Source organism: Myotis daubentonii, chromosome 8 (genome assembly GCF_963259705.1).
Source record: "Myotis daubentonii chromosome 8, mMyoDau2.1, whole genome shotgun sequence".
In the NCBI taxonomy this organism is placed as follows: Eukaryota; Metazoa; Chordata; class Mammalia; order Chiroptera; family Vespertilionidae; genus Myotis; species Myotis daubentonii.
In genome coordinates, this window is record NC_081847.1 from 73,242,910 (window position 1) to 73,260,195 (window position 17,286).

A 17,286-nucleotide genomic window follows, 5' to 3' on the forward strand; every position below is an offset into this window, starting at 1 on the left:
CCAGGAGGTCACGGTTCGATTCCCAGCCAGGGCATATTCTGGGTTTAGGCTCTATCCCCAGTTTGGGGCATGTAGGAGGCAGCTGATCAATGATTCTCTCTTATCATTGATGTTTCTATATCTCTCCCCCCTCCCTTCCTCTCTCAAATCAATAAAAATGTATTTTTTAAAAATAGAGATGTTTGGCTAGAGAATCTGGGATGGTCATTCCTAGCTGGAGTATCAGATAAGCTAGTCAACACTTATTGTAGGACATAAAATTCTTAAATATTTGTGAATGGCCCAAACTGATATTTTCCACCATTGTGATCCTAGCAAAAGATCTTTATCCCTTAGTTTCTGTAGGCCATTGAAAGTCATCAGAGAACCAAGACGAAGAGATGGCAAGATGGAAACATTGGGGTTTTTCCTTTAGATATCCCAGGGCCATTGTAAGTATTCTCTAGAGAAAGTTCCTGAGTGAAAGTGCCAGTGAGAGCATAAACACTTCAAGTATTTATGAAAGTAACATTCCTTACTTTGAGAGTGAATACCACTGGTGTTTGGGGTGACGGTCATGGGGGAGGGGACTCCAGAGATGTAACACATGTTCTTAGTTCTGCACCAGGCTCTGCTCCTCGCGGGTCTCAGAGCCCTGAGCCAGTTTGCGGTTATCAGCTGAACCAACACTGTCCCAGCCTGGACCTTGGAAGGACACTGGGAGGATCATTTTTTTCTTTTTTACCTTATAGCTAACTGTGTATTCAGCCTTATTAACCCTGCTCAGTAGCTGTCAGAAAAAGACCTGGAAAAATGAATATGTCCTCAAGAAATCTGTATTAAAACCAGGCAGAGATGTTGATTTACGTTTTCTTTTGGCATACAAAGGCGATCTGCAGATATCTGGGCTGATTAACTGCTTGCTCTTGGTTACAGGTTCACCCTGGAGAACCCCCATTTGACTTGGAGCTGTTCTACGTTAAGTATAGAAATTTGTACGTCTATTTAATATATTATTGTATTTGAATTTTATATAAATGAAACTTCCTTTCCCTTTCACTTCATCTTCTATATTTTCAAGGATGACCCCTAAGGCATGACCCACAGTTAGTTGACTCAAGTTCACTTATGTGATAGTGCTCAACTTTGGCTGCACATAGTATCACCTGAGAGCTTTCAAACTACTGAAGCCCTTGCTCTACTCAAGACCTGTTGACTCAGACCCTGGGAGTATGTCCTAAGAATTGGTGTTTTTTTAAAACTCCCTGTGTGATTCTCATTTGCACCCAGGGTGGAAAACCACTCTTCTTATAGCCTATACTTTCCCCCCATGCATTTTTCTTTAGTTCTCTGTTACACACCCACTTTCACTAATGTGTAATGATAGCCTGCCTGCATCTGCCCTCTGCTCTGAGCCAGTTTCTTTCTATAGAAGCTGCAGAGTGCTCCATTGCTTGGAATTGCTCCATTGTTTCTCCTGTTTTTGCCTTTAAGGCAGTGGTTCTCAACCTTCTGGCCCTTTAAATACAGTTCCTCATGTTGTGACCCAACCGTAACATTATTTTCGTTGCTACCTCATAACTGTAATGTTCCTACTGTTATGAATCGTAATGTAAATATCTGATGTGCAGGATGGTCTTAGACGACCCCTGTGATAGGGTCTTTCGACTGCCAAAGGAGTCGCGACTCACAGGTTGAGAACCACTGCTTTAAGGACAAAGCCCTTGTAGGCCAAATCTCCAGCAGTTTCACAACAAACCACTCCAGTTGCTTCTGTGTTAGATGGTTATCCTGTTTATTGGAACATTTTAAAGCTTAGTGATTTGCTAGTTCTGTGCTTGTCTCACAAGTTATGTGTCATTGGATAGTTCCTACTTACACTGTAAATGGGCCACGATGGAAGAGCTCGAAAAGGATCCTCGCATCGCACAGAAGATCAAGCGATTTAGGAATAAACAAGCCCAGATGAAGCACATTTTTACTGAGGTGAAGCAATATTTACTGATTAATCTGACTACTGCTTTTCTTGCAGAATTAAATACTGGGTGTAAGTTTCTTTAAATTGAAGTTTTGTGCAGATCTGTTAGTTAAGTCAAATTGATAAGTATGCACTGATTTATAGCAAAACTAGTCCAGATTTAAGGCAAAGAAAACAAATTATCCACCGAGGTATGAGGAGCAAACCTTACAAACTAACAACCCATAAGAACAGGCATCTTGGTCAGAATACCAGTGAACAGCTAGGGCAAGAGGAATATGCACACAATTCTTTCATCCCCCAACTCCAAAGGCAATTCCAAAGAGACCCAAAATTTGAATGTAAAAAAATAAAAACAAAGTCCAAATGCTCAAAAATAAATAAATAAATTTATATTAAACTTGGGAATTTCTAAGTATGGGTCCTATAGCCAGAGGAAGGATTGGTGGATTTGGATCTTAAACAAATCTATAGTATCTATACATTAGAAAATACCATAAACAAATCTTAAATTGTATGTAAAAATATTTTTAATTATATACATATACACATACATACATAGTAATTAGGAAATATCTATATGCATTATATATACATATATATTTTCTAATGATACACATATACACATACATATATACATGGTATATATTTTTTATCTAGTATGAGAACCTTCCTATTTATGTTTTTATACATACACATTATATATATACATATACATATAACCAGCAGTTTAATAAGAAATGCTCTTATAATTAAGAAAAATATAAAACCCAAAATAGAAAAAAATGGACAAATTAACCTACAAAAATGTAGTCAATTTGACTACTAGTCAAAGAATGTAAATTAAAATGGGAATCTTCTAATCTTTTCTTATCAAGTATTTGAAGGTTTTAAAAATAAGTACTGTCTATTGCTGGTGAGGGTGTAGGGAAGAGACACTTGGCACATCACTGGGTGGGAGCATCAGGCCATGTGACTGTCAGAAGAGCAGTATGACAAACGACATCAAATGTCTCAAAATTTGCATGTCGTCTATCCCAGCAACTAACTCTGTCCTTTATTTTAAGGAAACTATCAAGTCTTTGTGCAAAGATTTAACAATGATAAACAGTTGTTTATATTGGTGAAAAATTGAAAATGAAGTGTTAGATAATAGACTTTTGTTAAATTATACAGCCCATAGGATGGAATACTATGCAGCCAGAAAAAAATGGTATTGGAAAACAGTTATTAATGACATGGAAAATCTCTTCTCTGGCTGATGGGCTTGTGGTGATTTTTATTTTATTTTTTAGCATGTGATTTTTAAATTTTATTTAGATAACTTTTGAAGAAAAGAAGCAATAAAAATTATTCTTAAAATGTAGTCATAAGTACTGAACCTTAAGAGAGCACTCAGATGTCATCAAATTATAGTAAATTGCTACAGATATTTACCAATTATTTATGTTGTACTCCCTTTTCTTGTGACAAAAAATTATTTTAGGACAATGTCAATAAGCATTCTTCATGTCCTAATGTGGGGTTCTTCCTCTTCAGCCTTAATGTTTGGCCCAGGACCTCCCCCCTACTCCCCCAATAATTGTTCTAATGCCTGTGAGAACTGTTTTCATGGCATCATCCCTCTGGTAGGGAATTGGGGAAAGGAAGGTGACTACTAGAATTAGAAAACCATCTTGAAACCCTATTGGATACTCTCCCTCTGTTCTTGGAACATCTTTTCCACACCTCTATTTTAGCAAGTATTTGCAGTGCAGTAACTTGTTTACAACATGTCTGTATCTTACATTTTGAGCCCTGGAAGACAGACAGGGCCCTGGTCTTCCTCATATTTCTAGCCCTGGTACTAGGCACAGAGTCAGTGCTCAGTAATTATTTGGCTGTTCCCAGGGAGTGAGGATGGTTTGACCTATGCTGTTCGTTACCCTGCTCCAGAACCTTCAGAATTTCCCATTTTCTTGGAATAAAGTTCAAGCTTCTTAATATAGCCTTCAAAGACCCATGTGTCTATTTTCTGATTTATTCTCAAGGGTGTGAGCTTTCCTTGGTTGGGAATAGAGAGAGATGAAATTGTGTTGTTTTTACAGAAATACCATAACAGCAGTTCACACACTTGTGGGGGGGAAAACAAGGTTGGAGGACATCATGAAATTAAGGAGTAATCCTGGGGAATAGTTCCTATAATACTGTCTTTGGTTTTAACATTTTTTTTTTAAATATATTTTATTGATTTTTTACAGAGAGAAAGGGAGAGAGATAGAGAGTTAGAAACATCGATGAGAGAGAAACATCGATCAGCTGCCTCCTGCACACCCCCCACTGGGGATGTGCCCGCAACCCAGGTACATGCCCTTGACCGGAATCGAACCTGGGGCCTTTCAGTCCGCAGGCCGACGCTCTATCCACTGAGCCAAACCGGTTTCGGCTGGTTTTAACATTTTTATTAATAACTTGGATAAATGCTATTCTTATAAAAGAAATGATAACTTAGTTTTGAGTAGAGTGTCTTCATATCTATTATTTCCAGGTGCTTTATGAGGTAGCCAGGGGAGAGGGTAGTCTTGTGAAGGAGACTCCAGCTGGAGAGACTGGAGTTCCCATACTCCATAGGGATAGAGGCCCAACTAAAACCCTTTCTGAAAACCAGAAATAATGCTGGGAGAATAAATGACAAAGACAATGTTCAGGTTTACCTGGACAGGCCAGGATGAGTGAAATATAATGACTGTAAAATGTAATGTCATACATGTGTATTTAAAGATCTTTACATTTTGGAGTGTAGAGAATGACTGGATAGCAGTTCTAGGGAGGAAAGATGTTGCCAGTTTAATTACAAGTTTTCTGTGGGCCAAGAGTAGGGTGTGGCTGTTTAAAAAGTAACATAAATCCTGCACTGTACCAATAGAACAGTCCTGCTGTGCCTTGCTGTTTTGATTCCTAAACTAGAGGCCTGGTGCACAAATTCATGCATGGGTAGGGTCCCTTCGGGCTGCCGGCTGGACCTCCCTTCCCCGGCTGCTGGCCGAAGCCTTCCTTCATTTTGCACTGCACCCTAGTGGTCAGCGCATGTCATAGCAAGCAATAGAACTCCCGGTCTCCCAGTCGAACTCCCATGGGGACACTTTGCATACTAGCCTTTTTATATATATATATATATATGTTATGTTTATTTTTGGGTACCAGGATTCAGTGAGGTTCTGCAAATCCTGAGGGCAGCTGCAGGAGGACTGTAATGGTGATAAAGGATTCCAATCATAGCTGAGTGATTGAGAAAAAAAGGTGGAAAGCAGACTGCATGCTGCTAGGAGCCTGGGTTCTGGAGCCAAACTATTCCCCCCACACTCATGCACACACCTGGGTGGCCTTGGGCCACTTGCATAACATCCTTCCTAATAGTATCAACCTCACAGAATACCTGGGAGGATTAAGTGACACAATGTTTGTACCCGTAGAAGTGCTGAGCACAATACCTGACCCATAGTCACTCTTCCACAAGTGTGAGCTCTGTATCATTAAGGGATCTGGAAACATTAAAGCATCTGAAGGACACTTGGATGTCTGGGGCTATTTAACCCAGCTAGGGAGGGGTTGTTGAAGAGCCAACACAGAGAGGTAGAATCAACTTGGTCACCATTGCTGGAGAGGAAGCAGTTCTCACCAATGAGTCACAGTTACAGGATGGAAATGGAGCTGTAATTTAATAGTCATAACGATAAAGATCATGATGCTACTGCCGAGCAGGCAGAGGTAGAGCTGTCTTGGCAGTGGGTCAGGTCTTAGAGTGCAGTATATTCCTGAACATGAGAATAATTGAATCTGAGGGTGGATTTGCCAGGAATGCTATATAAAGTATTCTTGCACTGGTTAGATTCTAACTGTTAGAAGATGAAACTAGATAGCGTGTAATGAGCCTTCCAACTTAAGAGGCCATAAGAACATTCTAGCTGTCCAGGATTGGGGCTTCTGGGTAAGAAAGACCTAGGTAAACCTCCAGCTCTCACAGCTCTGTGTTCCTTGGTCATGTTACTTAGCCGCTCTGAGTTAGCTTTCTCATCCGTAAAGTAATTGTAGTACCTACTCCATAAAGTAGTTTTGAGACTTAAATGAAAGCATTTAACCTGATTCCAGACACACATTAAATATTTCTCAGTGCTGTTTATTGTTGTTTTATAAGTACACTTTTTTTGAAGCATCCTATATAATAAAAGGCTAATGTGCAAATCGACCAAATGGCAGAATGACTGGTCGCTATGATGCACATTGACCACCAGAGGGCAGACACTCATTGCAGGAGCTGGTAGTCAGTGTGCTCCCACAGGGGGAGTGCCGCTCAGCCAGAAGCTGGGCTCACAGCTGGTGAGCACAGCGGAGTAGCAGGAGCCTCTCCCACCTCCGCGGCAGTGCTAAGGGTGTCCGACTGATGGTCCAGACATCCCCTGAGGGCTCCTGGACTGCGAGAGGGTGCAGGTCGGGGTGAGGGACGACACCTCCCCCCCAAGTGCACGAATTTCATGCACTGGGCTTCTAGTAATGTATATAAACAGATCCTAAGGGTACAGGTCAGTGAATTTTTACAAAATAAACACATCTGTGTAACCACCTCCTGGATCAGGAATTAGAACATTATCTGCACCCCAGAAGCTCCTCTCATGGCTCCTTCCAGCATTAGCTATTACTGTTATTTATATTAAGAAGGAAAAGAAACCAGCGTTTCCAAGGGTGATCTTTGGAACAGGGAGCAGTAATAAAAGGGCATCCTCTTTGTGCTGATTTTTGCACAGCACTACAGTAATCAGAGGGAAGTCTTCCCCTGGCTGAGGGCAGCCTGTGAGGTGTGGTTGATTCCTTCCAGTTTAGTCATGGAGAGCAGGATTTAGGACAGCGAAGAGTGTCTGAGGTGACTTTTATTCTCAGGTGAACCATTTCATGTGTTTCCTGATAGGTCCAGAGTAGGGGTCACTTAGTGGTAAAGCATGAAGTGGTATTTGAGGTCAGGGGGACACTCTTAAACTCCTCTCTGTTTGCATTAGCCTGACGAAGACTTGTTCAACCCAGACTATGTAGAAGTTGATCGCATCTTGGAGGTGGCCCACACCAAGGATGCAGAAACAGGAGAGGTAGGTGTTTTGCTATGCTGACTCTCCTAGTGTCTTCCCTTCTTACCTTATATTGTGCATGTTTTGTCAACATGTGGTCTTTGTTTGAATGGCATTTGTGTGTTATATTATAGGGTGGGTTTCCATAAGTTGGACAGAGTATGATCGATGCCTATAATCTAGTAGAAAGAACTTTTTTCTCTTTCTCCTCTTTCCCACCAGGAAGTGACGCATTATCTGGTGAAGTGGTGCTCACTGCCCTATGAAGAAAGTACATGGGAGCTAGAGGAAGACGTGGATCCTGCTAAAGTTAAAGAATTCGAATCTCTTCAAGTTCTTCCTGAAATTAAGCATATGGTAATCTATCAGTTTTATGTAGAATTTGGTGTTTCATATGGAAAGATAAAGTAATAAGATTGCTAGTGTGTTTATGAAGAATTTAAGGAATTTGAAGTTTTGATTATCAGGCTTTTTGCCTGATGTTCTGACTCTAGAAACTAATCAAAATATTTGACCCACTGTACTTTCCTAAGCTCATACCACAGGCACAAAGAAATAAAAGAAATTCTGTCTATAGAAACCAAAAAACCTGACTAATATTGGCTTTCAGGGAAATTAAAATGTAAGTAGGATTGATATCTAAGAGTCTAAGTAATACAATATAATGGTAAGATTTAGGTGGGTCTGTTTCTCTTTTTTATTAATTACTTGTAAATTTTAGAGAGATATTCTTAGTTTAATCCAGTGAAACCTAGAAAATGTAGGGCCTATACATTAGTCAGAAAACAGTCACTGTAGTTTGAAGCCAGATTTAGGGCAGTGTTTTGAGATTTACTACTTTCCCCATTATTATTTTGTGTCCTTATTTGTTTTATGCTTCTAAAACATAATTCTCTACGTAGTGTGCTCTCTGCTTTTTTCTACTAGGAACGGCCTGCTTCAGACTCCTGGCAGAAACTCGAGAAGTCTCGTGAGTATAAGAACAGTAACCAGCTCCGGGAGTACCAACTGGAGGGAATGAACTGGCTTCTATTTAACTGGTATAACAGGTGAGGATCCAGACCATTCCTATCTTGGGTGATTTTCTTTTTTTTGTTAAATATATTTTATCGATTTTTTTACAGAGAGGAAGGGAGAGGCATAGAGAGTTAGAAACATCGATCAGCTGCCTCCTGCACACCTCCCACTGGGGATGTGCCCGCAACCAAGGTACATGCCCTTGACCGGAATCGAACCTGGGACCCTTCAGTCTGCAGGCCGACGCTCTATTCACTGAGCCAAACCGGTTAGGGCATGGGTGATTTTCTAATCAAGTGTTTGTACTTGAAGGTGGGTTGCTGCCTTGGCCCACTTAGAGTAGAGCAGCAGAGAGCTGAGAGGACAACACAGCCATTGATTCAGGCTGGCAGTCCTTGCATGTCCCGCATACTAGGATATCATATTTTTATGTCAGGTATTTCTCCCAACCAAAAGGAACGGTCTTTATACATCATCGACTTTGTGCTTTTTTTTTCGCCTTTGCCAATCTAGCCAAAAGGTAATGCTCTATGTTGGTTATGCTCAAAGGATCCTTTAAACATGTTTTCTATCTCTATGTCTTTAGCAAAAATTGGCTTTAAAGGGGAATAGATCTGAATTCTTGCCCCAACTCTGCTACTTGTTTGTGAGCCACAGATGTTCTAGACTTGTACTGGAATGCTCAGGTTGGACTCTTTGTGCTTTAGTTCCTATCACAATAGATGAAGCAGATGAAATTTGAGAAAAATGGGTTGAGATTTTCTTAACATTCTAGACAGGGGTGGGCAAACTTTTGACTCGAGGGCCACAATGGCTTCTTAAACTGGACCGGAGGGCGGGAACAAAAGCATGGATGGAGTGTTTGTGTGAACTAATATAAATTCAAAGTACACATCCTATCTAATAAAAGAGAAAAATGGTAATTGGCGTACGACGATACCCTTTTCATTGGCTGATCAGGGCTATATGCAAATTAACTGCCAACTAAGATTGGCAGTTAACTGCCAACAAGATGGCGGTTAATTTGCATATGTAGGCACAATGCAGGGAGGCGAAAGGGAAAGCAGGAAGAAGCCCCCTGCCACTGACAGTGATCGGAAACCCAGGGGGGAGCTAAGAGCTGGGGGGCAGGGCAAAGGCAGCCCTGGGGCCGCCTTTGCCCTGCCCCCCAGCCATGATCGGAGAATCAGGCGCCTTTTCCGCACTGGCCAGTGATAGCAGGAAGTAGGGGTGGAGCCAGTGATGGGAGCTGGGCACAGTCGAAGCTGGCAGTCCCGGGAGCTAGGGGTCCCTTGCCTGGGCCTAAAGCGAATCCCACGATCACGGGGCCGCTGCAGCTGCGGGTCCCCGCTGCCCGGGCAGGACGCCTAGGCCAGAGGCGTTAGGCCTGGGCAGGGGCGGAGCCTGCAACCACGGGGAGCTGGGGGTCCCCTGCCCAGCCCTGATACCTCTGCCGGAGGCCTCAGGCCTGGTCAAGGGGCCGATCCGGTGATTGGTGATCGGAGGGTGATGAGGGTCAACTCCTCTGGCCGAGGCGTCAGGCCTGGGCGGGGGGCGGAGCTGGGGATTGGGGGGATATGATGGTCCCCTTGCCCAGGCCTGAAGCCTGGGTCAGAGGCGTCAGGCTTGGGCGGGGGGTGGAGCAAACGATCAGAGGGAGATGGGGGTCCCCTGACCAGGCATGATTCCTGAGCCAGAGGCCTCAGGCCTGGGCGGGGGCCAGAGCCAGTGATCAGGGGGAGATGGGGGTCCCCTGTCCAAGCCTGACACCTCTGGCGGAGGCGTCAGGCCTGGGCAAGGGGCCTATCAGGCGATCAGAGGGTGATGGGGGTCTACGCCTCTGGCCGAGGCGTCAGGCCTGGGCTGGGGGCAGAACCAGTGATGGGGGGAAATGAGGGTCCCCTGCCCAGGCCTGACGCCTCTGTCAGAGGCGTCAGGCCTGGGCAAGGGGCCAATCCTGTGATTGGAGGGTGATGGGGGTCAACGCCTGAGGGCTCCCAGTATGTGAGAGGGGGCAGGCTGGGCTGAGGGACACTCCCCCCCCCCCCACACACACACCCAGTGCACGAATTTCGTGCACCGGGCCCCTAGTCATTACATAAAAGGGTACGGTCTTTTTTTTTTTTTTTTTTTTTTTTTTTTTTTAGTTTTATTCATTTCAAACGGGCCGTAGTTTGCCCACGGCTGTTCTAGAATGTCCGTCTCCTCCCCCGCCCCCCCCCCCCCCGCCATCCCCCGACAGCATGTTGTAACGGAAAACACACCAAGATGGAACTCTGGAGGCGTGTGTTCTGGCGTAGTCTTCTGCCCTTATTCTCAGACCAGAGCGTTGCTTTCTAGGTCTGAGGTTGCCCTCTATGCAGTGAGAGGTGAGACTGGATGGGGCCACACCCTTGCTTCAAGTGTCTTGGCTCTGTGCAATCTGTGACCCTGAATCACCAGAAGAGATCAGCATCTTTTCTCTGATTAGAAATTTATTATGTGGGTTAATTTTGTCCTTTGATAACACAAGTGAAAGACAATGAGAATCATGTAACTTATCATTTTATTTTTGCCTTTGCTTCCATGAAGTTTGTTGGATACAGAAACTGGCTTCAGTTTGAGGCATATTTTTGTTCTCTATTATTTTAATTTTTAGTGTTTTTAGATTTTATTTAAATGGACCCATTTCATGTATTTTCTCACAATCTGCCATAATTCTTTTTTGGAAGCAGGCAAGATATGACTAATAATAACAAAAACTTGCCTTAGTTGCATCTCTGACAAATGCTCATAAGACCTTCACTTACAGGTCGAGGTATGCTTCTAAGGTATCTTTTTAGTTATAACCACCCTCTACCTCTGTCCTGTATTGATTGTGAATCGCCTGTATTTCTTACTCTCTGCAGGAAAAACTGTATTTTGGCTGATGAGATGGGTCTAGGGAAGACCATCCAGTCCATCACATTCCTTTCAGAAATATTCCTCAGGGGAGTCCATGGCCCTTTCCTCATCATCGCCCCCCTCTCCACTATCACCAACTGGGAACGGGAGTTTCGAACGTGGACAGAGATGAATGCCATTGTGTACCACGGCAGCCAGATCAGTAGGCAGATGATCCAGCAGTATGAGATGGTGTACAGAGATGCACAGGTGAGCCTTATGCTGATCACAAAGACCCAGTGACACCTCGATGTCACAGTTGAGAGCAGCATTTCTGTCACTTTTCTTCTGGAGTTTAGTGTCTTGTGCCTTGGGCTACTATTTACTGATTATGTAGAGTCAGTCATATGCTTATTGAGGCAGACTTCTTACTCCTCCCTGCTAGTTTAATTTATGATAAAACACGGAACTATAGGGCATGCTTTACACTCCCTGAGATATACCAGAGGACTCTGAAAGCTTGGCTTCTGGGTTGGATTATGAAGTTACTTTTACACACAAAATTTTATCTGAATTGCTATATGCTCAGTGAAGAAAGTGAGCAGCAGAATTGGTGTATAGAGAATGGGTTCCTAGCCAGGGAGATTGGAGAAGACGTTAACAGATTTGACAGGGAAGGATAAAGAGAAAACAGGATTCAAATTGTTAAAAGCACAATAGAATTTTTAAAAAGCTTTTGTTAAGTATAAGGACTTTGCCAAGTATGCTTGTGTTCTTGTTCTGGGCACTGAATTTTATAATTAAGGTGAAAATTAAAAGAATCTAATCAGAGAAAAGCCAGCCGGGAGCTTTGTAACTGCAGGAGACACTTGGAAGGAATTTACGGTGTGCTCTGACATGATGCAGCTCTGTTCTTTAAATGTGATGGCAGCACTGAGACAGGCTAAAAGACAAAGGTGTGCCCTCCTGGTAGCACCTGTCCCAGGGTAATCAAGATCTTTACTGTCTATGCATGGTTTAGACAGACTCGTGACTAGAATGTTTGAATCAAAACCCATCTGCTTTCCTTACCCTGGCAGTTAATAAATAAAAAGCTTCCTTGCTGTGCCTTCCGTACTGCTCATCTGTCTCACCTTTGTGAGGGCACATGCTCTCTTCTGTTTCACCCATGTAATGAGGTCTGTCTCTTGTCTATATAGCTGGTACATTCTTGTGTTCTCTCTTTTCTCAAATGAGGAAGAGCAGTGCTTATTGGCTTCTTACCTAGGCCCTAGCATTTCTAGTGCTGGCTCCTCTTGGCCAGCTGATGCCCATTAGCTGGATTCTATAGCCATTGCATAAAGTTTTGCCTGCTGTTGTATCATCCTCAGGGAAACCCCCTTTCTGGAGTCTTCAAGTTCCATGTTGTCATCACAACATTTGAGATGATCCTGGCAGACTGCCCAGAGCTGAAGAAGATTCACTGGAGCTGTGTGATCATCGATGAAGCTCACAGGTTGAAGAACAGGAACTGCAAACTTCTGGAGGGTCTAAAGCTCATGGCCCTGGTGAGAGTTGCAAGCTCTTCACCTAAACATGGGGGCTTCTCTTCACTATGGAGGAAGCATTCTTCATGTAACTTACTTTTGCGTAGTTTCTTTACTCTAGATTTTGTTTGCTCTCTATAGCTATGATAGTGTAGGAGTCAAATGTGTTTGTTTTTTGTTATGAACTGGGTTAACAGTTTGACCTTTGCTATAGATTGATTCCCAAAGGGACCCAAGGGAATCTTAAATCCAATTAAATTTGTGACCTGGAAATGTAAGGTGTTTTGATTTGTTTCTGGGTACCTGAATGATCTGATACCAAAAATGATGGGTTTTTAACATTATTGTCTTGGCACAGTGCCCAGAATGTGAGGGAAGGCACTCGGTAATGTTGAACGAATGAATGAATGAATGGTTGCTTTAATTAACATGAAATTGCTGCTGGAATTATTAATGTGAAAGGAAGGTTGATCTATTAACTGTATGCCCATGAAATGTTGGCACCCTGTCTTTTCATTAACGCACAATAGAATTGCCCCAAATTGAGCGCAGAATGCCCTGGCCTACTGTTTGGGGAGCTCAAACACTGTTCATCATGTGTTAATTTGTGCAGGAACACAAAGTGCTGCTCACTGGGACACCCTTGCAGAACTCTGTGGAGGAACTCTTCAGTTTGCTCAACTTCCTGGAGCCATCACAGTTTCCTTCAGAGACTGCTTTCTTGGAGGAGTTTGGAGATCTGAAAACAGAGGAACAGGTAAATAGGGGCCTGTAGAATCGAGGAGACAATGTGATGATTACTTATCATCAAGGAGAGAAACCACTGTGGGGACAGGAGTTAGCAAGTTCTGACATCCTTTATTTAATGTGTTTTTTGTTTATGTTGAGGAGGATAAGCTAGTTATCCAAAGAATAAATGAATCAGCACCTAAAATATTTTATGTTAACATATCAGGCCTCTAGCCTTCACTGATCTCACACGTAAGTTCAGTGATTTTGCTCATAGCTGTGATTTCAGGATCTTGGTGCTTTCTTTTGCTCCTCTCACCCTTCCTCCTTCCTCCTAAATAATCTGCAACATATTCCCAGGCTCATTCTTTAGTACAACAAAGTACTCAAGAGCAGTGAGGAAAAGAAGGCAATTATATATTAGAGTAATTGGTAAGTCTAGCTTTGTCCATATCAACTAAATTTCCTCAGTTTTGAAAGATGTAGTCCTGAGTCTGGCTTATTGGACTCAAAGCTGATTCAAAACAACCAACATTAATAAATAACTGTCTACTAGGGTAGAATTATCTACTAAAGATTACAGAAATAAGCCAGACAAGTTTATAACCTCTTGTTGTATTGATCCCTTTAGTATTATGAAGTGGCCTTCCTTATCTCTTGTTATGGCCTTCACTTTGAGGTCTATTTTGTCAGATATAAGTATTGCTACCCCAGCTTTTTTTTTTCATTTCCATTTGCCTGGAAGATATTTTCCATCCCTTCACTTTCAGTCTGTGTGAGTCCCTTGTTCTGAGGTGGGTTTCTTATAGACAGCATATATATGGGTCATGTTTGTTTATCCATTCAGCCACTCGATGTCTTTTGATTGGAGCATTTAGTCCATTTACATTTAAAGTTATTATTGAAAAGTACATGCCGAAACCGGTTTGGCTCAGTGGATAAAGCTTCGGCCTGCGGACTGAAAGGTCCCAGGTTCGATTCCGGTCAAGGGCATGTACCTGGGTTGCAGGCATATCCCCAGTAGGAGATGTGCAGGAGGCAGCTGATCGATGTTTCTCTCTCATCGATGTTTCTAACTCTCTATCTCTTTCCCTTCCTCTCTGTAAAAAATCAATAAAATATATTTTAAAAAAAAAGTACTTGTTTGTAGCCATTTTTACTTTTTGTGCCTGTGTTCTTTCTTACCTTTTTATTTCTTCTTTTTACACCAGTCCCTTTAGCATTTCTTGCATTGCTGGTTTGGTAGTGATAAACTCCCTTAGCCATTTTTTGTGTGTGAAGCTCCTTATTTCCCCTTCAATTTTGAATGATAGCCTTGCTGGGTAGAATATTCTTGGATTCAGTCTCTTGCTTTGCATCACTTTGTAAATTTCCTTCCATTCTTTTCTGGCCTGATGTGTTTCTGTTGAGAAATCATTTGATAATCTAATGGGAGCTCCCTTGTATGTAACTTTCTGTCTCTCTCTTGCAGCCTTTAAGGTTCTCTCTTTGTCCTGAACATTTGCCATCATAATTATGATGTGTCTTGGTGTGGGTCTTTTCAGGTTCATCTTGTTTGGGACTCTGTGCTTGTGTGACTTTTTTCTTCCCCACCTCAGGGAAGTTTTCTGATATTATTTCTTCGAATAGATTTTCTAATCCTTGTTCATCTTTCTGTTGTTCTGGCACCCCTATTATTCATATGTTGCTTCGTTTCATGTTGTCCCATAGCTCCCTTAGGCTCTCCTCCTGTCTTTTAATTTTTTTCTCCAATTGCAGTTCAGTTTGAGTGTGTTTTGCTTCCCTGTCTTCTAATTCGCTAATTCAGTCCTCCGCTTCGCCTAGTCTACTGTTGAAACTTTCCATGGTGTTTTTTATTGAAGCTATATCAATCTTCATTTCTTCTTGATTCTTGCATAAGTTGTTGATTTTTTCCTCCATCCGGTTTATGCACTCTACGACCCTTATTCTGAATTCTTTTTCTGACATATTGCATGCCACCAGACAAGTTTAAATGCCTCAAGAGAAACAAAGAATGGAATTGGGGGCTTTATTAGGAGAAAAAGGTTACATCTGTTTGGAAATCAGGAAAGATTTCAGAGAGAGAATACAATTTGAAAGTGGACTTGGAAGAGTGGGTAATTTTTCAGTAGGTGGAGAGAGATGAGGTGGTGACTATTTTACATAGGAAAAATGGAAATTTATTGTTTATTAAATAGAATTTGTTCAGGAGTAAGGAATCATTCACATAAGCTGGAAACAGAATGGATGATTATGGAGTGTGAGGACTAAGGTTCAGAGCTGTATTTTGGGAAGATCTAGAAAGACAGGTTGAAGGATTTGGTGGGTATTAGAGGAGCAATGCAAGGCTTTGATTGCAGGAGTGACATAATTAGTTCTGCTAAATTAATCTAGCAATGGTGTGACAGTGGGTTAGGGCAGAGAATGTGGGGACTGAGAAACCTAAGGACTTTCACTAACAGATGTCAAGGGTACACTCTGTGGTTCCAATCTGTTTACTTCTACTTCTGTGGCAAGGCAGGCTTTGAGAGCAATGAATAATCAAACTGAATTCCACTTCTGCTACGTGTGCAGTATCTATTGATCCTTCAAAAGCCAGCTTCAGCCCCCTCTCCATTTTTGGACCATTAGAAATGCATTCTCTTCTTCCATTGCACTTATTTTGTGGTATGCGTTTTTTCTTCTTCCTAGACAATGACCTTCTTGAGTAAAAGGCCCACATCTTCTCTAAAGTTATGTTTGTTGTATTGAGCAACGCAGTTTCTGGCACATAGTATACTCTAAATCAGCGGTCGCCAACTGGTGGTCCATGGACCACTGGTGGTCTGTGAGGTTCGAAATGTTGGCGACCACTGGTTTAAGGAAACCTTTGGAGCAGTGGTCGCCAACCGGTGGTCTGTGGACCACTGGTGGTCCGTGAGGTCAGAAAGGTTGGCAACTGCTGATCTAGATGATCCAAGGTATGAAACAAGTGAAGGGCAAAAGCGGAACCTAGCATGTGGCAGATGGGCATTTGTGCCTATTTCTTTTCTCTCTGGGTTCTTATGTAGTAATTCCTTAAACACTTGGGGGATTAGATTCCTAAGTACCATGGTAGGTAAAATGAAAGTCTCAAATGAGGTAGGTTTAAGATTGGGGTTAGTTAGGAGAAAACCACAAAAATGACATCAAATGTGTATGTTTTAAATCACAGTAAATAAAAGGTCTAGAAAGCATCTGTTTCAAAGTAAAGCATTTCCATCATTGTTTAAAACCTGCTCCAGTAAGTAGCTCTTCTGAATCACTCTCTTCAGGAAGCATTGGCACCTGCACAACTTATGTATGCAGAATCTACTCCTTTAAAAGTTTTGAACAGGCCTTTCTGACTCGAAACTTGATCTTTTGCACTTCCATTTTCCCTTATTTTATTTCCCACCAGGACTACTCTTATTGGTATCATGTTTTATCTCAGAGTTAACTTAGATGCCTTGACTTTGAATTGTCTTCTTGGGAGAGGGAGCAGGTCTCTGGTCAGTGCAGTCAAAGTGAATAGAGTTCTGTTCTCCAGGCCTGGTCAGTCAGAAGAACAAAAAAATCATAGCAAAGAACACTATCAGGCTGAAAGCGCCCCTGATGTGACAGCTTGCATGATGGAATGGTAGAAGTCACCTTATAGCACCAGCTTTCTATATTCTGCTACACCCAAGCACGTTTGCTACAGTTATTTGTAAGATATATGAAGAATCTGTTTCCAGATTGCTTCTACTTCTTATGTGAGATATAATTGACATACTTGTTTTAAATGCACATCATAATGATTCAGTGTATGTATATATTATGAAATGATCACAATAAATCTAGTTTAGTTAACATCCATCACAGTGCATAGTGACAAATATTTTTCCTAGTGATGAGAACTTTTAAGATCTACTCTCAGCAACTTTCAAATATGCAGTACAGACTTATTACCTATGGTCACCTTGCTATACATCCTCGAGACTCATTTATTTTATAACTGGAAGTTTGTACTTTTTGACACTTTCATCCTTTTCGCCCATCCCAGATTGCCTCTACTTCTTACTTTGCTCTTTCAGCATCTAAGTCTTCCCTTTATAATATG

The 17,286-nt window shown here is 42.0% G+C and overlaps 1 protein-coding gene across 2 annotated transcripts in view; it reads left to right on the forward strand.

The window, feature by feature from the left end:
- CHD6 (chromodomain helicase DNA binding protein 6) overlaps positions 1 to 17,286 on the forward strand; it is a 185,468-nt gene that overhangs the window by 83,421 nt on the left and 84,761 nt on the right. For both annotated transcript variants that reach the window (XM_059707058.1, XM_059707057.1), the window contains exons 7-14: positions 916 to 974; positions 1,848 to 1,965; positions 6,988 to 7,074; positions 7,276 to 7,410; positions 7,981 to 8,102; positions 10,959 to 11,202; positions 12,303 to 12,479; positions 13,072 to 13,215. In XM_059707058.1, the coding sequence (XP_059563041.1) occupies positions 916 to 974; positions 1,848 to 1,965; positions 6,988 to 7,074; positions 7,276 to 7,410; positions 7,981 to 8,102; positions 10,959 to 11,202; positions 12,303 to 12,479; positions 13,072 to 13,215 (1,086 nt within the window). The remainder of the gene's footprint in view (positions 1 to 915; positions 975 to 1,847; positions 1,966 to 6,987; positions 7,075 to 7,275; positions 7,411 to 7,980; positions 8,103 to 10,958; positions 11,203 to 12,302; positions 12,480 to 13,071; positions 13,216 to 17,286) is intronic.